General features: G+C 46.3%; 1 protein-coding gene across 2 annotated transcripts in view; it reads left to right on the plus strand.

The window, feature by feature from the left end:
• Positions 1–23,676, plus strand: part of exoc4 (exocyst complex component 4) — a 323,186-nt gene that overhangs the window by 31,856 nt on the left and 267,654 nt on the right. For both annotated transcript variants that reach the window (XM_065021455.1, XM_065021456.1), the window contains exons 6-7: positions 969–1,215; positions 17,694–17,868. In XM_065021455.1, the coding sequence (XP_064877527.1) occupies positions 969–1,215; positions 17,694–17,868 (422 nt within the window). The remainder of the gene's footprint in view (positions 1–968; positions 1,216–17,693; positions 17,869–23,676) is intronic.

Here is a 23,676-nt window from a genome sequence, read left to right on the forward strand (position 1 = left end):
ACATCCTGTAGCTCTAGTATCAATTCAATTCAAGGGCTTTATTGGCATGGGAAACGTGTTAACATTGCCAAAGCAAGTGAGGTAGATAATATATAAAGTGAAATAAACAATAAAAATGAACAGTAAACATTACACATACAGAGAAACAATGAAGACATAAAAAATGTCATATAATGTATATATACAGTGTTGTAACAATGTACAAATGGTTAAAGTACACAAGGGAAAATAAATAAGCATAAATATGGGTTGTATTTACAATGGTGTTTGTTCTTCACTGGTTGCCCTTTTCTTGTGGCAACAGGTCACAAATCTTGCTGCTGTGATGACTCACTGTGGCATTTCACCCAGTAGATATGGGAGTTTATCAAAATTAGATTTGTATTCGAATTCTTTGTAGATCTGTGTAATCTGAGGGAAATATGTCTCTCTAATATGGTCATACATTGGGCAGGAGGTTAGGAAGTGCAGCTCAGTTTCCACCTCATTTTGTGCGCAGTGGGCACATAGCCTGTCTTCTCTTGAGAGCCATGTCTGCCTACGGCGGCCTTTCTCAATAGCAAGGCTATGCTCTGTACAAGGCTATGAGTCTGTACATAGTCAAAGCTTTCCTTAAGTTTGGGTCAGTCACAGTGGTCAGGTATTCTGCCACTGTGTACTCTCTGTTTAGGGCCAAATAGCATTCTAGTTTGCTCAGTTTTTTTGTTAATTCCTTCCAATGTGTCAAGTAATTATCTTTTTGTTTTCTCATGATTTTGTTGGGTCTAATTGTGCTGCTGTCCTGGGGCTCTGTGCGGTGTGTTTGTGTATCTCTCTCTCTCTCTCTCACTTCCCATGTTTTCTATCTATCTATCTATCTATCTATCTATCTATCTATCTATCTATCTATCTATCTATCTATCTATCTATCTATCTATCTATCACTTCTCTCTCACTTCTCTCTCACTCTGCGTCACTCCCTCTTTCAGTGCGTGAGCTGCAGGCGCACCACGAGGCCCGCGAGGACCCTGACGTGCACCCGGAGGAGAACACCCAAGAGTTCATGGGCGTCCTCATCAAAGGCCTGGCCAAGCTCAAGAAGATCCCTGAGGCTGTCAAGGCCATCATGGAGCGCCTGGAGCCTGAGCTGAAGCAGATACTGAAGAGATCCACTACCCAGATAGCAGATCACGCCTACCAGAGAGGAGAGAACCTAGCCACAGAGAGCCAGCCCAGGTAGGGAGGGGTGGAGGGAAGGTGGGATGGAGGGGGAGGGAGGGGTGCAGGTAGGGGGGAGGGAAGGCAGGATGCAGGTAAAGATGCAGGTGGTGAGGTAGGAACAGTGGAGGAGAGGTACTGTATGTGTCTGAGGAGAGGTACTGTATGGGTCTGTGGTGAGGTAGGAACAGTGGAGGAGAGGTACTGTATGGGTCTGTGGTGAGGTAGGAACAGTGGAGGAGAGGTACTGTATGGGTCTGAGGTGAGGTAGGAACAGTGGAGGAGAAGTACTGTATGGGTCTGTGGTGAGGTAGGAACAGTGGAGGTGAGGTACTGTATGGGTCTGAGGTGAGGTAGGAACAGTGGAGGAGAGGTACTGTATGGGTCTGAGGTGAGGTAGGAACAGTGGAGGAGAGGTACTGTATGGGTCTGTGGTGATGTAGGAACAGTGGAGGTGAGGTACTGTATGTGTCTGAGGAGAGGTAGGAACAGTGGAGGAGAGGTACTGTATGCGTCTGAGGTGAGGTACTGTATGGGTCTAAGGAGAGGTACTGTATGGGTCTGAGGTGAGGTAGGAACAGTGGAGGTGAGGTACTGTATGGGTCTGAGGTGAGGTAGGAACAGTGGAGTTGAGGTACTGTATGGGTCTGAGGTGAGGTAGGAACAGTGGAGGAGAGGTACTGTATGGGTCTGTGGTGAGGTACTGTATGGGTCTGTGGTGAGGTAGGAACAGTGGAGGAGAGGTACTGTATGGGTCTGAGGAGAGGTACTGTATATGTCTGAGGAGAGGTACTGTATGTGTCTGAGGAGAGGTACTGTATGTGTCTGAGGAGAGGTACTGTATGTGTCTGAGGAGAGGTACTGTATGTGTCTGAGGAGAGGTACTGTATGGGTCTGAGGAGAGGTACTGTATGTGTCTGAGGAGAGGTACTGTATGGGTCTGAGGTGAGGTACTGTATGGGTCTGAGGTGAGGTAGGAACAGTGGAGGAGAGGTACTGTATGTGTCTGAGGAGAGGTACTGTATGGGTCTGTGGTGAGGTAGGAACAGTGGAGGAGAGGTACTGTATGGGTCTGAGGTGAGTTAGGAACAGTGGAGGAGAGGTACTGTATGGGTCTGAGGTGAGGTAGGAACAGTGGAGGAGAGGTACTGTATGGGTCTGAGGTGAGGTAGGAACAGTGGAGGAGAGGTACTGTATGGGTCTGTGGTGATGTAGGAACAGTGGAGGTGAGGTACTGTATGTGTCTGAGGAGAGGTAGGAACAGTGGAGGAGAGGTACTGTATGCGTCTGAGGTGAGGTACTGTATGGGTCTGAGGAGAGGTACTGTATGGGTCTGAGGTGAGGTAGGAACAGTGGAGTTGAGGTACTGTATGGGTCTGAGGTGAGGTAGGAACAGTGGAGGAGAGGTACTGTATGGGTCTGTGGTGAGGTACTGTATGGGTCTGTGGTGAGGTAGGAACAGTGGAGGAGAGGTACTGTATGGGTCTGATGAGAGGTACTGTACTGAGGAGAGGTATGTGTCTGAGGAGAGGTACTGTATGTGTCTGAGGAGAGGTACTGTATGTGTCTGAGGAGGTACTGGTGTCTGAGGAGAGGTACTGTGATGTGTCTGAGGAGAGGTACTGTATGTGTCTGAGGAGAGGTACTGTATCTGGGTCTGAGGAGAGGTACTGTATGTGTCTGAGGAGAGGTACTGTATGGGTCTGAGGTGAGGTACTGTATGGGTCTGAGGTGAGGTAGGAACAGTGGAGGAGAGGTACTGTATGTGTCTGAGGAGAGGTACTGTATGGGTCTGTGGTGAGGTAGGAACAGTGGAGGAGAGGTGGTGAGGTAGGAACAGTGGAGGAGAGGTACTGTATGGGTCTGAGGTCTGAGTTGAGGTAGGAACAGTGGAGGAGAGGTACTGTATGGGTCTGAGGTGAGGTAGGGTCTGGGGAACAGTGGAGGAGAGGTACTGTATGGGTCTGAGGTGATGTAGGAACAGTGGAGGAGAGGTACTGAGGGTCTGGGGAGAGGTACTGGGTCTGAGGAGAGGTACTGTATAGGTCTGAGTTGAGGTAGGAACAGTGGAGGAGAGGTACTGTATGGGTCTGAGGAGAGGTAGGAACAGTGGAGGAGAGGTACTGTATGGGTCTGGGGAGAGGTACTGTATGTGTCTGAGGAGAGGTACTGTATGGGTCTGAGGTGAGGTAGGAACAGTGGAGGTGAGGTACTGTATGGGTCTGAGGTGAGGTAGGAACAGTGGAGGAGAGGTACTGTATGGGTCTGAGGAGAGGTACTGTATAGGTCTGAGTTGAGGTAGGAACAGTGGAGGAGAGGTAGGAACAGTGGAGGTGAGGTACTGTATGGGTCTGAGGTGAGGTAGGAACAGTGGAGGAGAGGTACTGTATGGGTCTGAGGAGGGTACTGAGGAGGTGAGGTAGGAACAGTGGAGGAGAGGTACTGTGGGTCTGAGGAGAGGTACTGTATGGGTCTGTGGTGGTCTGGGTGAGGTAGGAACAGTGGAGGAGAGGTACTGTATGGGTCTGTGGTGAGGTAGGAACAGTGGAGGAGAGGTACTGTATGCGTCTGAGGTGAGGTACTGTATGGGTCTGAGGAGAGGTAGGAACAGTGGAGGAGAGGTACTGTATGGGTCTGGGGAGAGGTACTGTATGTGTCTGAGGAGAGGTACTGTATGGGTCTGAGGTGAGGTAGGAACAGTGGAGGAGAGGTACTGTATGGGTCTGGGGAGAGGTACTGTATGTGTCTGAGGAGAGGTACTGTATGGGTCTGAGGTGAGGTAGGAACAGTGGAGGTGAGGTACTGTATGTGTCTGAGGAGAGGTAGGAACAGTGGAGGAGAGGTACTGTATGGGTCTGGGGAGAGGTACTGTATGTGTCTGAGGAGAGGTACTGTATGGGTCTGAGGTGAGGTAGGAACAGTGGAGGAGAGGTACTGTATGGGTCTGGGGAGAGGTACTGTATGTGTCTGAGGAGAGGTACTGTATGGGTCTGAGGAGAGGTAGGAACAGTGGAGGAGAGGTACTGTATGGGTCTGTGGTGAGGTACTGTATGGGTCTGTGGTGAGGTAGGAACAGTGGAGGAGAGGTACTGTATGGGTCTGAGGTGAGGTAGGAACAGTGGAGGTGAGGTACTGTATGGGTCTGAGGTGAGGTACTGTATGGGTCTGAGGTGAGGTAGGAACAGTGGAGGTGAGGTACTGTATGGGTCTGAGGTGAGGTACTGTATGGGTCTGAGGTGAGGTAGGAACAGTGGAGGTGAGGTACTGTATGGGTCTGAGGTGAGGTAGGAACAGTGGAGTAGAGGTACTGTATGGGTCTGTGGTGAGGTACTGTATGGGTCTGTGGTGAGGTAGGAACAGTGGAGGTGAGGTACTGTATGGGTCTGAGGTGAGGTAGGAACAGTGGAGGAGAGGTACTGTATGGGTCTGAGGTGAGGTACTGTATGGGTCTGTGGTGAGGTACTGTATGGGTCTGTGGTGAGGTACTGTATGGGTCTGTGGTGAGGTAGGAACAGTGGAGTAGAGGTACTGTATGTGTCTGAGGAGAGGTAGGAACAGTGGAGGAGAGGTACTGTATGGGTCTGTGTCTCCATCACTAATAAGCAAACAAACCATCAAGCAAGAAGAGACAAGTTTCACTTGAATCCCGGGCTTTTCTATCCAAGCTCTTTAGCTTTAGACAGAGTGAGTACGACAAGGGTGTTTTGGGAGCGAGTGAACTGCTAGACAATTATTTTTGATTAGTCTCTATCCTCACCTCCCTCTCTCTCCGTATCTCATTGTGGAAACCCTAATAAAGCAAACCGTTAAGCACACCCTCTCCTCAGCCTCCTCTGTTCTCCATCTCCTCAGCCTCCTCTGTTCTCCATCTCCTCAGCCTCCTCTGTTCTCCATCTCCTCAGCCTCCTCTGTTCTCCATCTCCTCAGCCTCCTCTGTTCTCCATCTCCTCAGCCTCCTCTGTTCTCCATCTCCTCAGCCTCCTCTGTTCTCCATCTCCTCAGCCTTCTGTTCTCCATCTCCTCAGCCTCCTCTGTTCTCCATCTCCTCAGCCTCCTCTGTTCTCCATCTCCTCAGCCTCCTCTGTTCTCCATCTCCTCAGCCTCCTCTGTTCTCCATCTCCTCAGCCTCCTCTGTTCTCCATCTCCTCAGCCTCCTCTGTTCTCCATCTCCTCAGCCTCCTCTGTTCTCCATCTCCTCAGCCTCCTCTGTTCTCCATCTCCTCAGCCTCCTCTGTTCTCCATCTCCTCAGCCTCCTCTGTTCTCCATCTCCTCAGCCTCCTCTGTTCTCCATCTCCTCAGCCTCCTCTGTTCTCCATCTCCTCAGCCTCTTCTGGTCTCCATCTCCTCAGTCTCCTACTGTTCTCCATCTCCTCAGTCTCCTCTGTTCTCCCTCTCCTCAGCCTCCTCTGTTCTCCATCTCCTCAGCCTCCTCTGTTCTCCATCTCCTCTGTTCTCCATCTCCTCAGCCTCCTCTGTTCTCCCTCTCCTCAGTTTCCTCTGTTCTCCATCTCCTCAGTTTCCTCTGTTCTCCCTCTCCTCAGTTTCCTCTGTTCTCCATCTCCTCAGCCTCCTCTGTTCTCCATCTCCTTAGCCTCTTCTGGTCTCCATCTCCTTAGCCTCTTCTGGTCTCCATCTCCTCAGTCTCCTACTGGTCTCCATCTCCTCAGCCTCCTCTGTTCTCCCTCTCCTCAGTTTCCTCTGTTCTCCATCTCCTCAGCCTCCTCTGTTCTCCATCTCCTCAGCCTCCTCTGTTCTCCATCTCCTCAGCCTCCTCTGTTCTCCCTCTTCTCAGCCTCCTCTGTTCTCCCTCTCCTTAGCCTCCTCTGTTCTCCCTCTCCTCAGCCTCCTCTGTTCTCCATCTCCTCAGCCTCCTCTGTTCTCCATCTCCTCCACCTCTATTGTACCCTATTGGATCAATTCCATCTGTTTCCCCGCACGGTATTCATAACTCCCTCATTTAAGGAAATGGAGTAATCCAGAAAGACAAGACCCAGCCTCTGCTTTTTCCCTCAGCATTCATTCACTCCGCAGAGAAAAAACCAGGAAAGCAAAAGCTACTGGAAGAGAAGAGATATAATGACGGCACTTAAGAAAGCACTTACCTTCAGCTGAGATGAACACTTGTTTTTCTTGGCCTCCGTTTCTCTCGTTGTCTCTCCGTCTGTTTTCACGGTGTGTGTGTATCTTGTGCCCTCTAAACCGAGCCGTTGTCCACGTTTCAAGAGGTGGTCGATGGTTCACCTGTCCTGAAGCATTGTGGCTACTGGGTTTAGGTTAGTGCTGAGGCCTTGGCTACATTTCATTCCAGAAAGGTTATCTCCCTCTCCTCTTTCCTAGTTTCAAACTCCCCTTCACGGATCTGACACGAATGGAAAAGTGAATGCAATATGGAGGAAACTAGGTCATTTTAACACCTACCCTGTTAGTCAATATGGAGGAAACTAGGTAGAGTTTTAACACCTACCCTGTTAGTCATTATGGAGGAAACTAGGTAGAGTTTTAACACCTACCCTGTTAGTCAATATGGAGGAAACTAGGTAGAGTTTTAACACCTACCCTGTTAGTCATTATGGAGGAAACTAGGTAGTTTTAATACCTACGCAGTTAGTCAATATGGAGGAAACTAGGTAGATTTTTAACTAACACCTACCCAGTTAGTCAATATGGAGGAAACTAGGTAGTTTTAATACCTACCCAGTTAGTCAATATGGAGGAAACTAGGTAGTTTTAACACCTACCCAGTTTCAATAACTACCCTACCCTGTTAGTCATTATGGAGGAAACTAGGTAGGTTTTTAACTAACACCTACCCAGTTAGTCAATATGGAGGAAACTAGGTAGTTTTAATACCTACGCAGTTAGTCAATATGGAGGAAACTAGGTAGTTTTAATACCTACCCAGTTAGTCAATATGGAGGAAACTAGGTAGTTTTAATACCTACCCAGTTAGTCAATATGGAGGAAACTAGGTAGTTTTAATACCTACCCAGTTAGTCAATATGGAGGAAACTAGGTAGAGTTTTAACACCTACCCTGTTAGTCATTATGGAGGAAACTAGGTAGAGTTTTAACTAACACCTACCCAGTTAGTCAATATGGAGGAAACTAGGTAGGGTTTTAGTTAGTCATTATGGAGGAAACTAGGTAGTTTTAATACCTACCCAGTTAGTCAATATGGAGGAAACTAGGTAGTTTTAATACCTACCCAGTTAGTCAATATGGAGGAAACTAGGTAGTTTTAATACCTACCCAGTTAGTCAATATGGAGGAAACTAGGTAGTTTTAATACCTACCCAGTTAGTCAATATGGAGGAAACTAGGTAGAGTTTTAACACCTACCCTGTTAGTCATTATGGAGGAAACTAGGTAGAGTTTTAACTAACACCTACCCAGTTAGTCAATATGGAGGAAACTAGGTCAGGAGTTTTAACACCTACCCTGTTAGTCATTATGGAGGAAACTAGGTAGTTTTTAATACCTACCCAGTTAGTCAATATGGAGGAAACTAGGTAGTTTTAACACCTACCCTGTTAGTCAATATGGAGGAAACTAGGTAGTTTTAACACCTACCCAGTTAGTCAATATGGAGGAAACTAGGTAGAGTTTTAACACCTACCCAGTTAGTCAATATGGAGGAAACTAGGTAGAGTTTTAACACCTACCCTGTTAGTCATTATGGAGGAAACTAGGTAGAGTTTTAACACCTACCCAGTTAGGCAATATGGAGGAAACTAGGTAGAGTTTTAACACCTACCCAGTTAGGCAATATGGAGGAAACTAGGTAGAGTTTTAACACCTACCCTGTTAGTCATTATGGAGGAAGCTAGGTAGTTTTAATACCTACCCAGTTAGTCATTATGGAGGAAACTAGGTAGTTTTAATACCTACCCAGTTAGTCAATATGGAGGAAACTATGTAGTTTTAATACCTACCCAGTTAGTCAATATGGAGGAAACTAGGTAGTTTTAATACCTACCCAGTTAGTCAATATGGAGGAAACTAGGTAGAGTTTTAACACCTACCCTGTTAGTCATTATGGAGGAAACTAGGTAGAGTTTTAACTAACACCTACCCAGTTAGTCAATATGGAGGAAACTAGGTAGTTTTAATACCTACCCAGTTAGTCAATATGGAGGAAACTAGGTAGAGTTTTAACACCTACCCTGTTAGTCATTATGGAGGAAACTAGGTAGAGTTTTAACTAACACCTACCCAGTTAGTCAATATGGAGGAAACTAGGTAGGGTTTTAACACCTACCCTGTTAGTCATTATGGAGGAAACTAGGTAGTTTTAATACCTACCCAGTTAGTCAATATGGAGGAAACTAGGTAGTTTTAACACCTACCCTGTTAGTCAATATGGAGGAAACTAGGTAGTTTTAACACCTACCCAGTTAGTCAATATGGAGGAAACTAGGTAGAGTTTTAACACCTACCCAGTTAGTCAATATGGAGGAAACTAGGTAGAGTTTTAACACCTACCCTGTTAGTCATTATGGAGGAAACTAGGTAGAGTTTTAACACCTACCCAGTTAGGCAATATGGAGGAAACTAGGTAGAGTTTTAACACCTACCCAGTTAGGCAATATGGAGGAAACTAGGTAGAGTTTTAACACCTACCCTGTTAGTCATTATGGAGGAAGCTAGGTAGTTTTAATACCTACCCAGTTAGTCATTATGGAGGAAACTAGGTAGTTTTAATACCTACCCAGTTAGTCAATATGGAGGAAACTAGGTAGTTTTAATACCTACCCAGTTAGTCAATATGGAGGAAAAGGAGGTAGTTTTAATACCTACCCAGTTAGTCAATATGGAGGAAACTAGGTAGTTTTAATACCTACCCAGTTAGTCAATATGGAGGAAACTAGGTAGAGTTTTAACACCTACCCTGTTATTCATTATGGAGGAAACTAGGTAGAGTTTTAACTAACACCTACCCTGTTAGTCAATATGGAGGAAACTAGGTAGTTTTAATACCTACCCAGTTAGTCAATATGGAGGAAACTAGGTAGAGTTTTAACACCTACCCTGTTAGTCATTATGGAGGAAACTAGGTAGAGTTTTAACTAACACCTACCCAGTTAGTCAATATGGAGGAAACTAGGTAGGGTTTTAACACCTACCCTGTTAGTCATTATGGAGGAAACTAGGTAGTTTTAATACCTACCCAGTTAGTCAATATGGAGGAAACTAGGTAGTTTTAATACCTACCCAGTTAGTCAATATGGAGGAAACTAGGTAGTTTTAATACCTACCCAGTTAGTCAATATGGAGGAAACTAGGTAGTTTTAATACCTACCCAGTTAGTCAATATGGAGGAAACTAGGTAGAGTTTTAACACCTACCCTGTTAGTCATTATGGAGGAAACTAGGTAGAGTTTTAACTAACACCTACCCAGTTAGTCAATATGGAGGAAACTAGGTAGGGTTTTAACACCTACCCTGTTAGTCATTATGGAGGAAACTAGGTAGTTTTTAATACCTACCCAGTTTGTCAATATGGAGGAAACTAGGTAGTTTTAACACCTACCCTGTTAGTCAATATGGAGGAAACTAGGTAGTTTTAACACCTACCCAGTTAGTCAATATGGAGGAAACTAGGTAGAGTTTTAACACTTACCCTGTTAGTCATTATGGAGGAAACTAGGTAGAGTTTTAACACCTACCCAGTTAGGCAATATGGAGGAAACTAGGTAGAGTTTTAACACCTACCCAGTTAGGCAATATGGAGGAAACTAGGTAGAGTTTTAACACCTACCCAGTTAGGCAATATGGAGGAAACTAGGTAGAGTTTTAACACCTACCCTGTTAGTCATTATGGAGGAAGCTAGGTAGTTTTAATACCTACCCAGTTAGTCATTATGGAGGATACTAGGTAGTTTTAACACCTACCCAGTTAGTCAATATGGAGGAAACTAGGTAGTTTTAACACCTACCCTGTTAGTCTCCGATGCAATACCAGTGATAGTCAGACGTCTAGTCAGACAGCCAATCAGGTGTTAAACACAGTAGTGGCAGGACATTTGGGACAACACCTGCCACAGACCATGAAGAAACAGACACACTGCTGCTTTAAACATAAACATGCCAAGATGCACGCACACACACACACACACACACACACACACACACACACAGTCCATTGATGTTGTAGCATTTAAAAGATAGACTAAGTGTTGTTATTCTGTCAGATGTTGGGTCAGGCCTTGGCTCCCAATATGGAGGAAACTAGGTAGAGTTTTAACACCTACCCTGTTATTCATTATGGAGGAAACTAGGTAGAGTTTTAACTAACACCTACCCTGTTAGTCAATATGGAGGAAACTAGGTAGTTTTAATACCTACCCAGTTAGTCAATATGGAGGAAACTAGGTAGAGTTTTAACACCTACCCTGTTAGTCATTATGGAGGAAACTAGGTAGAGTTTTAACTAACACCTACCCAGTTAGTCAATATGGAGGAAACTAGGTAGGGTTTTAACACCTACCCTGTTAGAGCCTGAACGATATGGGATCTTTTGTTTTTCCGATTTTAGAGAGTGGAAATATTAATCAATAACGGATAAGTGCCGATTTATTTTTATTTTAGCTGAAATTTTTATAAAACTTCCGTACAAAGATACTCAACTTTGATTTCTTACATTTGAGGAAAGAACATTAATGTAATAATTTAGGAGCACCAGAAAGAGATTTTTTACGTAAAAATGGTGTTACTCTAATCTAGTGAAAGGAGAATAAACTGCACTGATTCCATCATCAACAAATAAAAGCCTAGGCTCTGAAGAATGAGCTGCCTCATGCTAGCCAGCTGGAAAACAATGACAGGACACATTTTCAGTGTATTAGTAATTAGCTATGTTTTCATCGATTGTAAGGCTGTAGCCACTGAATTCTGGTAATCACTTGAAAGGAAAAACAAGCGTTGTCTTTGTGCTATCTGGGATCCTAGGGACCTCCAAACAAATGTGTAGTGTAATGGTTCAGGTTTAGCGTAGGGACGTCCCAAGGATTCTTGATACTACTAAGCTTCAGTGAATGGCGTCACACAGCTAGTTAGAATGCTGGCTAGCTAGCACTTGTCAAGGAAATGGATTAGCGATTGGCGAAACGTGAATTTGAACCAGTCCCTATCAAGTGACGCTGAACCCATACATCAAAACGTAGCTGCAACGTGCTACTTTGTAAACTGCAAAGTTTTATTTTTGTGTGTGTCTCGGAAAACATTTGAATGACAGAGCTTGAGGAATAAGCTTCGCAAAGAGCATATATAACACTAGATCTCGCTGGCTTCACTAAAGGGCATTAACGTTACCACAGAGTTGAATGTTCTTAGCACGGCACTTACTTGGTACGCCCCATCAATTGTTTGTCAAGACACCTGACATCCTACCAAGACACTTCACGTAATGGTATATGCCCAGGGTGCATTTTTGGCACTTTTATTGAGCTGGCCAGCTCAATAAAGTGGTAGCAGTAAGACTAAGAGTTAGTTCACAGTTGTTCACTCTCCTCTCTGACTTAAGGCATCTGCATGCTTCCCAGCCGAAACAGTTTGGAAGTGTCCGTGCATATATTATGATGACATTTTGTGACGTTTTTGTACTTCGGTAAGGGTTTTTTCAGCTTTTCGGGCACGACCTTTTCTCGAGGCAAGCCGAAGTCTATGCCCTTTTGTCGGTGATTGGTCAACAGTAGGGATTCTTCAAGTCTTGTCATTCAATGAGAGATTACTCATTTTCATGCCCAGTTTTTCTGCACCAAACATCTTAGTTAATGTAAAATTGTGCGACTAAGATCTCTGCAAAAACATAACTCAAGAAATCTCACATTAATTTTTATCTTAGATTAATTCTGACTATTTTGAGAAAGTTTTTACTAGCTACAGTGTTTCAAAATGGACAAGCAGTTGCCGACCTCAAGACAAATAATGTCATGCACAATAAAGTCAAATTCTATGAACTACTACTTTCTCCACATCTTGTATATGTCCTTTCCAATGGATCAAACGGCGATACAAATACATCAGTAAAAGGATACTATTGGTCGGGCTCTACCTCTTACACTAATTATGTTGCTTTTCCTGCTACACTACTCTATATGCCCTTATGTTATACTAGGGAAGTTGTGTTTCCGTAGCTAGGGCTGACAGAAAGGGTTTGTGTAAAGCAGAATCAACAACCTCTGCATAATAATAACAGTGGCTTTGTGAGAATGAGAAAGTTCACAGTTTGCCTTTGTTATGTAAATGCAGGCTGAAAAGTACCAGTTGCTTGGCTTTGACCCAAAGTGAGAGCATGACCACCGGAGCCATGGCCAGTGAGACACATGTCGCCCCGCATAGATGGAAACAAAATTCTGAGCCTTTTGGGTAAAACACTGGGGTAAATCCTGTATGGAAATGCACCCGAATAGCCTTCTAACATGTACCAATCATGTACCCTATGGTCACCCCCCTTAAAAGATTTAGATGCACTATTGTAAAGTGGCTGTTCCACTGGATGTCTTAAGGTGAACGCACCAATTTGTAAGTCGCTCTGGATAAGAGCGTCTGCTAAATGACTTAAATGTAAATGTAAATGTGTGCTGAATCTCATCTGACTCCAGTATAGGACAATGCAGTGCCGCTTGTTTTCAACCCCACCTTCTCCATATCCTTTTTACTTTACTGTGTGTATGTACGTATGTTTGTGCACGCACACACGCAAGTTCAAGCCAAGGCCCGTTGCTATGGAAACCTCTATATAAGTAGTGTAGCAAGGTGTTCTTTCTTGCGTAATGAGCAACACCTAGACGGTGCTGTTCAGTAGATAAGGCCCAGCGTATTACACAGCATCTCTGAAGGGTTCCTGTAAAACATCCTCAGTGTGCAGTCCTTTGATTTAAACACAGAATACACATGTCCTGTGCTTTGTCTCTTCTAATCTAATAGAGGAATTTGGTTGACATGGTGATCGCTACTCAGATGGTGTCACATTCTGGGTCATATTCTGGTTAGACTTGCAATGATCTGACAACTTTCCCCAAATTCCCAGGTTTTCTACAAATCCAGGTTCGAAGCCTGGGAATGTTGCTACCCTGGTACATACAGTATGTCTGATGTTGCAACTAGCCATGTTATGGACTATGGCTGATCATATAGCCAGTTTATTTCATATGGCCAGTGTTGTGTTGTGTGTGTGTGTGTCGGGGTGATGACCTGGCACAGTCACTTAGCTTGATGGTTCCTGTGAAGACACTACAGGCGACAATAAATAACATTCTCCTGGGTGAGTTAGGGTCCCAGCTAGCCCACGTGACACTGCATGCTAAACACACACACACACACACACACACACACACACACACACACACACACACACACACACACACACACACACATTCTCTTTCACTCAACACACACATATGTATTAACACACAGACTAATTCACACTTAAACACATACACACACACACCCTGAATGAGCGCTTGACCGCAGTGCGTGATCCCTCCTCGCTCCGGAGCCCCTCTTTCTGTCGTCCATCACCTGGGTGTCCGTGTCTTCCATCCTTCTGGGAAATGAGGAGATCTATTAGAATGGCCTGCTGTGTGAGATAACGAGGGGAATGGGGCTCTCTCTCTCCTTCTCTGCTCTGGAAAACCAGAGATTCATCACATCGAATGAGGGATGAGGGAAGAGAACAGGTGAAAGGTCAGAACCTGGTGGGGGGCTGTGTGTGTGTGTGTGTGTGTGTGTGTGTGTGTGTGTGTGTGAGAGCAAGTGTGTGTGTGTGTGGAAGAGAGATCCCATTGTATCTCCTCACCACATAAGATGGACCCCATCATATGCTCACTGAGGTATGTCTCATTGTGATTTGTTCCTGTCCCTAACCATTCATAACATACATCCTCCCTGTCTCTGTCCCTAACCATTCATAACATACATCCTCCCTGTCTGCCTGTCCCTAACCATTCATAACATACATCCTCCCTGTCTCTGTCCCTAACCATTCATAACATACATCCTCCCTGTCTCTGTCCCTAACCATTCATAACATACATCCTCCCTGTCTCTGTCCCTAACCATTCATAACATACACCCTCTCTGTCTCTGTCCCTAACCATTCATAACATACAGTGCCTTGCGAAAGTATTCAGCCCCCTTGAATTTTGCGACCTTTTGCCACATTTCAGGCTTCAAACATAAAGATATAAAACTGTATTTTTTTTGTGAAGAATCAACAACAAGTGAGACACAATCATGAAGTGGAACGACATTTATTGGATATTTCAAACTTTTTTAACAAATCAAAAACTGAAAAATTGGGCGTGCAAAATTATTCAGCCCCTTTACTTTCAGTGCAGCAAACTCTCTCCAGAAGATCAGTGAGGATCTCTGAATGATCCAATGTTGACCTAAATGACTAATGATGATAAATACAATCCACCTGTGTGTAATCAAGTCTCCGTATAAATGCACCTGCACTGTGATAGTCTCAGAGGTCCGTTAAAAGCGCAGAGAGCATCATGAAGAACAAGGAACACACCAGGCAGGTCCGAGATACTGTTGTGAAGAAGTTTAAAGCCGGATTTGGATACAAAAAGATTTCCCAAGCTTTAAACATCCCAAGGAGCACTGTGCAAGCGATAATATTGAAATGGAAGGAGTATCAGACCACTGCAAATCTACCAAGACCTGGCCGTCCCTCTAAACTTTCAGCTCATACAAGGAGAATACTGATCAGAGATGCAGCCAAGAGGCCCATGATCACTCTGGATGAACTGCAGAGATCTACATCTGAGGTGGGAGACTCTGTCCATAGGACAACAATCAGTCGTATATTGCACAAATCTGGCCTTTATGGAAGAGTGGCAAGAAAAAAGCCATTTCTTAAAGATATCCATAAAAAGTGTTGTTTAAAGTTTGCCACAAGCCACCTGGGAGACACACCAAACATGTGGAAGAAGGTGCTCTGGTCAGATGAAACCAAAATGGAACTTTTTGGCAACAATGCAAAACGTTATGTTTGGCGTAAAAGCAACACAGCTCATCACCCTGAACACACCATCCCCACTGTCAAACATGGTGGTGGCAGCATCATGGTTTGGGCCTGCTTTTCTTCAGCAGGGACAGGGAAGATGGTTAAAATTGATGGGAAGATGGATGGAGCCAAATACAGGACCATTCTGGAAGAAAACCTGATGGAGTCTGCAAAAGACCTGAGACTGGGACGGAGATTTGTCTTCCAACAAGACAATGATCCAAAACATAAAGCAAAATCTACAATGGAATGGTTCAAAAATAAACATATCCAGGTGTTAGAATGGCCAAGTCAAAGTCCAGACCTGAATCCAATCAAGAATCTGTGGAAAGAACTGAAAACTGCTGTTCACAAATGCTCTCCATCCAACCTCACTGAGCTCGAGCTGTTTTGCAAGGAGGAATGGGAAAAAAATTCAGTCTCTCGATGTGCAAAACTGATAGAGACATACCCCAAGCGACTTACAGCTGTAATCGCAGCAAAAGGTGGCGCTACAAAGTATTAACTTAAGGGGGCTGAATAATTTTGCACGCCCAATTTTTCAGTTTTTGATTTGTTAAAAAAGTTTGAAATATCCAATAAATGTCGTTCCACTTCATGATTGTGTCCCACTTGTTGTTGATTCTTCACAAAAAAATACAGTTTTATATCTTTATGTTTGAAGCCTGAAATGTGGCAAAAGGTCGCAAAGTTCAAGGGGGCCGAATACTTTCGCAAGTCACTGTATATCCTCCCTGTCTGCCTGTCCCTAACCATTCATAACATACATCCTCCCTGTCTCTGTCCCTAACCATTCATAACATACATCCTCCCTGTCTCTGTCCCTAACCATTCATAACATACATCCTCCCTGTCTCTGTCCCTAACCATTCATAACATACATCCTCCCTGTCTCTGTCCCTAACCATTCATAACATACATCCTGCCTGTCCCTAACCATTCATAACATTGTATGTCCTTAACCATTCATAACATACACCCTCTCTGTCTACCAGTCTAGTGATGGACTACCAACCAAACACCCTCCATCCATCTCTCTCCTTCATTTACCCAAATGTTTTCATGTAACAATCGTCTAAAGTTTAAAAAGGTAGGCAAGACCCCGTGTCTCTCCCAAACTCACTCAGTCATTCACTCACTCTTCATTCCACACAGTACCTCCTCTGGTGTATGTGTACCGTTCAGATCCGGCACGGAGTTCAGCCCAACCTTCCTCAGTAAATAAAGTCAGAAGTGTCCCCACATCCCTGAAAACAAAAGACCACCAGATGTGTGTGAGTCCTAGTGGAACCAGAGACTTTGACAGAAGCTGCTAATTGTAGTCAGAGCCAGCTGCCTCTGTGTGACTGGGGAAGCACTCTGCCAGTACCTAGACTGTTCTTTTCAACCGCTCAGCCCAAACTACCTGGATGAGACTCCTTTTGCCTGCCGATTGAACTAGATTTATGAATGTTTATTAAGCTAATGAATTCTAATTGTTGCTGAGGCAGGTTGGTTAACGCCACATGTACAAAGCCTCATCTGGCCTGAGGAGACTCTAAACTGACAGCTAACGCCTGGCTCGGTGGGCTGACGGCTGGACTTCAGTACCTGTTGGGTCACTTGTCCTCTATAGGCTCTAGTGTTGTATATTTCAGGTCAGAATACGGTATGCTTAGAGAGAATGCTTACATTGTTAAATACTTCTCCTCTGATATGTAGTACCTTACTACAACCAAGTGCTCCACTCCTGTTCCAACAGATATATGCACTTATCAACCACAATTAATTAAAAGAACACTTATTGAATGTTCCCTCTTTACATTGAAAGATTGGTCCCTGTGTGGACTGGTGGAGGCTGAAGAGCTGAAGTACTCTACTAACGAGCAGGTTCGAATCAGAAATATCAATTCATTATTTAGCTTTAGCATTGTGCTGAGGTCACAATGGTTTTGACTGCTGTGCATTAGCTTGTCTGTTAGTAGTCAGTTATTGAATGAGAGTCAATGAGATTAGAGAGGAGCTTTTAGACCTGGAGGCTGACAGGAGTGGTGCTGCCTTGGAGAGACCTGATGGTCCACCATCAGTGGTCCAGGATCAGTTGTCTTTGCCTCTGTTCTAACTCTAAACCTGTGTGAGCCTCACAATACAACTGACCTGGGATGAATTGATAAGAACAGTTGGAATTGCTGTTCGAATATCATCCGTTCTCCCTTCCTTAATGTAATCACTCTAACACTGAGGTAAAACCCTAGGAAGGAAGAAGGGATGCATTTGAAAGGAATTCAAACTGGGCCTTAGTACCTGCTGCATCTTAGGGCCCTGTTCCAATACTCTTCAACTGTATGATTCCTTTCCTCTCTTCCTTGAAGTAATTTCAGAAGGAAGATAGGAGGCATTTTGAGTATTCTAGCAGGACCAATGTTTGGGCTGTGTATCGCACCTTCTTCACCCACCAGCCGTCCTCACCACAGCCTCTATCTCTGCTGCCCTCTGCAGGCTGCTGCTGGAACTGCTGGAGCTGCTGTTTGACAAGTTCAACGCGGTGGCTGCGGCCCACAGTGTGGTGCTGGCCCACCTGCAGCAGATCGTGGTGTCCCCCAACGGAGCCCAGGAGGGCATCAAGCTCTATGAGCTAGCCGACGTCTCTGCTAAGATCCAGACCGTGCTCCAGGTCAGTTTCAAGATTAAAATGTCAACTTTTGAGTCCATCACAGTCCCGAATCCCTGCACCACACACAAATAAAAAATATCTACAAAGATCCATCTGCCGTTCTGTGTATCCATAAAGATTCACGGATGATATTGCAGCAGATGATTTGCACACATGTGGTTAAACCTTTAGACTGTGAAAGCATAGATTAGGCTTCCATGAGCAGGAATGATCACACATGATGTTAACTAGGAGAGACTAGACTCACTGTTCTGACATCAACGACAATGACAAAAACAGATATAGCTTTACCTTTAGTGACAAATCTTTACTAATGCAGATGGACTATTTACTGTTCACGTTCATTGTAGAAATCAATCTGGTTCTTCATATGTGGCCCGGGGGGGTGTGAATGTGAAAGCATGTCGTATCCATTGCAGGAGGGATGTAGGCTAATTCCTTGAGAGAATGCTGTTACCTCTGTGTGTGTTGTGCATCCAGCTAGGAATCCTGGCAGTGTTTCACCCAACACTCGTTTGTGCAGCCAGTCAATGTTGTCTTTCTTTTCAAAGAAGAGATTATTCTTGTGGAACGAGTGCTGAGAGTACACACACGTGTATAAAAAAAACACACATATTCAAACAAACACACACAAAAACTCTCTCCCCTAGTCTAGTCAGTGAGTGCTGGGGGTGCCTGCCTTACATGGGCGTTCCTCAGGGATCTGTCATAGGTCACTTCCAAACAGCTGCTCATCATCTCAGCCAATCAGACGGGAGCAGAGAGCAAACACAGTGCAGCCGACACGCACCAATTAAAGGACTGCAATTAAACCAGGCAATCAGGGGAAGTGCCTGTTCCTGTGTGTGTCACAACTAACATCAACCCCACTGTATAATTTGTATTTTTTTCGATTCCTAATCTGACACGATGATGAAATCCATAGCGCTTGATTTCTTCCGTCGCGTTCTAAGACGTAAGCCTGTGTGTAGGTGGACACATTTCAGAGTGTAGTGAAGTGTGGAAACGAGGGGAAGGATGAGAACGGAACACAGGTCTGATGATGAAACGGAGGAGCCAGAGGGGACGTTGGCTCGGGAACAGCCAGTTACGCTGGGGAAGCGTTCCAGTAACGTGAAGCTAGCTATCCCCTGTGGAGGGAGTCATTGTGAGGTGTAGCTCCAGGGTATTATCCTGTCACACATGTGAGTGATGGCTGGGCTCCAGCTTGAGCTCTGAGCATTAAAGAGTCTACAGTCAAACTACAGATGGAGGAGTGAGGATCCACATCATGGTTCTAGGACTGGTTTTCGAGATATGGTCTCTGACTGTTCTCTCCAGACCAGTCTGCTGTCATGTAGCCTGGTCTGTATGGATTAGGCTTCCAATGACACAAACCCATATAGCCTTACCGTTAGTGACCACAAGCTTTACTAATGTGGATTGACTACACGTTCATTGTAAAAATCAATCTGGTTTCTTTATGTGCTGCCCAGGGCTGTATGTAGGACTGTGAAAGCAGACAGAATGTCAGTGAGTCTTGCCTTTTCTAGTTAGCATAATACATTTTTTAAATAATATGGTTTTTTTGTTGTTTAAAAAAGAAAATTACACCCTTTTCTCCCCAATTCCGTGGTATTCAATTGTTAGTAGTTACTATCTTGTCTCGTACGGGCTCGGGAGAGACGAAGGTCAAAAGCCGCGTGTCCTCTGAAACACAACCCAACCAAGCCGCACTGCTTCTTTAACACAGCGCGCATCAAACCAGCCGCACTAATGTGTTGGAGGAAACACCGTGCACCTGGCGACCTGGTTAGTGTGCACTGCACCCGGCCTGCCACTGGAGTTGCTAGTGCACGATGAGACAAGGATATCCCTGCCGGCCAAACCCTCCCCAACCCGGACGACGCTAGGCCAATCTTTTTTTACATTTTGTTTTTTTGTACAGCAGACACAAACGAACAACAACTTAGAGACACACAACTACTACATCTCATCTGCTCACACCTCCATCCCTAGTGCCTGGCCACACCCCCATCCCTAGTGCCTGGCCACACCCCCATCCCTAGTGCCTGGCCACACCCCCATCCCTAGTGCCTGGTCACACCCCCATCCCTAGTGCCTGGTCACACCCCCATCCCTAGTGCCTGGTCACACCCCCATCCCTAGTGCCTGGTCACACCCCCATCCCTAGTGCCTGGTCACACCCCATCCCTAGTGCCTGGCCACACCCCCATCCCTAGTGCCTGGCCACACCCCCATCCCTAGTGCCTGGCCACACCCCCATCCCTAGTGCCTGGCCACACCCCCATCCCTAGTGCCTGGTCACACCCCCATCCCTAGTCACACCCCCATCCCTAGTCACACCCCCATCCCTAGTGCCTGGCCACACCCCCATCCCTAGTGCCTGGCCACACCCCCATCCCTAGTGCCTGGTCACAACCCCATCCCTAGTGCCTGGTCACAACCCCATCCCTAGTGCCTGGTCACACCCCCATCCCTAGTGCCTGGTCACACCCCCATCCCTAGTGCCTGGTCACACCCCATCCCTAGTGCCTGGTCACACCCCCATCCCTAGTGCCTGGTCACACCCCCATCCCTAGTGCCTGGCCACACCCCCATCCCTAGTGCCTGGTCACACCCCATCCCTAGTGCCTGGTCACACCCCCATCCCTAGTGCCTGGTCACACCCCATCCCTAGTGCCTGGTCACACCCCATCCCTAGTGCCTGGTCACACCCCCATCCCTAGTGCCTGGTCACACCCCCATCCCTAGTGCCTGGCCACACCCCCATCCCTAGTGCCTGGCCACACCCCCATCCCTAGTGCCTGGCCACACCCCCATCCCTAGTGCCTGGTCACACCCCCATCCCTAGTGCCTGGTCACACCCCCATCCCTAGTGCCTGGTCACACCCCCATCCCCATCCCTAGTGCCTGGCCACACCCCCATCCCTAGTGCCTGGCCACACCCCATCCCTAGTGCCTGGCCACACCCCCCCATCCCTAGTGCCTGGCCACACCCCCATCCCTAGTGCCTGGCCACACCCCATCCCTAGTGCCTGGCCACACCCCCATCCCTAGTGCCTGGCCACACCCCCATCCCTAGTGCCTGGCCACACCCCCATCCCTAGTGCCTGGCCACACCCCCATCCCTAGTGCCTGGCCACACCCCCATCCCTAGTCCCTAGTGCCTGGTCACACCCCCATCCCTAGTGCTTGGCCACACCCCATCCCTAGTGCCTGGTCACACCCCCATCCCTAGTGCCTGGCCACACCCCATCCCTAGTGCCTGGCCACACCCCATCCCTAGTGCCTGGCCACACCCCCATCCCTAGTGCCTGGCCACACCCCCATCCCTAGTGCCTGGCCACCCCCATCCCTAGTGCCTGGTCACACCCCCATCCCTAGTGCCTGGCCACACCCCATCCCTAGTGCCTCCCTAGGCCACACCCCCATCCCTAGTGCCTGGCCACACCCCCATCCCTAGTGCCTGGCCACACCCCCATCCCTAGTGCCTCCCTAGTGCCACACCCCCATCCCTAGTGCCTGGCCACACCCCCATCCCTAGTGCCTGGTCACACCCCCATCCCTAGTGCCTGGTCACACCCCCATCCCTAGTGCCTGGTCACACCCCCATCCCTAGTGCCTGGTCCACCCCCATCCCTAGTGCCTGGCCACACCCCCATCCCCATCCCTAGTGCCTGGCCACACCCCCATCCCTAGTGCCTGCATTAGTGTTTGTCACTTGGCCGTAAATTACACCCATTAATTTTTCTCGGTTGCCCAGGCTATTTCATTATTTCAATAATAAATCATGTTTCCATTGTGTTAATGATGGAGATGGATTTCCAGGTTTTTACTCTGTTTATTCCAGAAGAGTAATGAGAAGAGAATGGTCCAGGCCATTGGGTGTCTGACTGCACCCCATATGCCAGGTCTTGAAATATGCAGACAGACAGATTAACAGTATGTTTACATTGTAACACTTCTGACAGACAACTTTGTAGCTCCGCCCATAACGTTTGGACAGCACAGCATTCTCAGAAGGCATGGATTACTGAGTCATTGTTAGTTTTACACTTAAGACATGACTCTGAATTTTGTCTCTGGTTGAATAAATTCTATACATTGGTTTAAACTGGATTAAGCTATATTATCATGAACTGTTTCGTTAGTTTTGCTCCAACATTCCCTCCGTCTTGTGGCAACATTACTCTCCTAGTCAGCATCGTGTGTGGATTTGAATGTGTGTGTGTTTGTTTGATTGTGTGTTTCAATGTGTTTTTTCTTTTGCTCGTGCGGCGGGGTCCGTGCACACGTTTGTGTATAGATAGCTGAGGAACTGCATTTCAACTGACGCGCTTTCATGTTCTCAGCACTCGTTCCACAACAATAATCTCTTCTTTGAAAAGAAAGACAACATTGACTGGCTGCACAAAGGAGTGTTGGGTGAAACACTGCCAGGATTCCTAGCTGGATGCACAACACACACAGAGGTAACAGCATTCTCTCAAGGAATTAGCCTACATCCCTCCTGCAATGGATACGACAAGCTTACACAGTCACACCCCCCCGGGCCACATATGAAGAAACAGATTGATTTCTACAATGAACGTGTACAGTAAATAGTCCATCTGCATTAGTAAAGATGTGAAATATTGTGGTCACTAAAGGTGAGGCTACATGGATTTGTCATTGTAGTTGATGTCAGAACAGTGAGTCCTAGTTAGCATCATGTGAGGTAGACCTCCTGAGGGACACAGTGAAGAGTTGACAGCAGTTTGCTCCTTTCCTCTTTTCTATTTTACACTCTGCTCTTTTCTTATCTCGCTCTTATTTTCTCCCTCACATCTTTTCTCTTCCTTGTTTTCGTCTCGTTCCAAGTCTCTGAGGGCTAGCGTTCTCTCCCTTTTCTTTTGAGAGGAGAGAGACGGAGGGAGCTAGAGGGAGAGCAAGCGAGGGGGCGGGGGAGCGAGCGGAAGGGAGGGAAGGAGAGGGAGCTAGAGAGAGATGGGCACAGACCGGTGGAGGGGGGTGACTGAAAGAGAGGAGAGTAAAGGGAGAGAGAGGTGCACACTGGGATTGAGTATATGGGCTTATCATCACTCCATCAGACCAGGAGTCAGACGGTGACCTTGAGCACATTTTTTCCATCATATTTTCTTTTCTCTTGCGTTTTCTCTCTCTCACTCATTCTCACTCATTCTCTCGCTTTTTTCACCCCTCAAAACCACTCAGAATGAAAAGCAGTGACTCCGCAATGCCAACTGTTGCTAAGGCGGCCCTGAGCTAACTGCGGACGGGCGGGCAGGCAGGCCTTAGGGCTCGAAGACGCAGCTCGACTTGAATCACATTTTGTCCAAAGCCTCTACTTTAGTGGAACTGAGGACAAATGCTCTGTCTTATTGGACATTGATTATCTAAGACCCAGGACCCTTGATTGGCTCAAAATTGGTCCTTACACTAAGCTGTGATTGGATAGGTACTGGATCAACAGAGTCATGATTTGTCTGGGCCAACTGATTGCCTGCCAGTTTATTCTCCGGTGTGTCAGCTCTGTTTGGAGGAGAATATGAAGAGATGGACAGATAGAGGTGTGGGAACTGTAGGGTTGGCATTGTCTACTCTCAGAGCCAGTCAGATGGATAATGGATGGATGGAGTTTATTAAAATAGGTTCAATCCAAATCTGACCCTTCATACTGTACATTGGCTACCTAATCACCCCCTAGCTTCCAATTGGCTCAATCACCTACCCTCTCCACGGCAACTCCACTTTACTGACTTTATTGTCCCCGTGGGGACATGTTGTTAAAGTATCATGTACACA

The sequence above is a fragment of the Oncorhynchus nerka genome, linkage group LG8 (assembly GCF_034236695.1).
Source record: "Oncorhynchus nerka isolate Pitt River linkage group LG8, Oner_Uvic_2.0, whole genome shotgun sequence".
In the NCBI taxonomy this organism is placed as follows: domain Eukaryota; kingdom Metazoa; phylum Chordata; class Actinopteri; order Salmoniformes; family Salmonidae; genus Oncorhynchus; species Oncorhynchus nerka.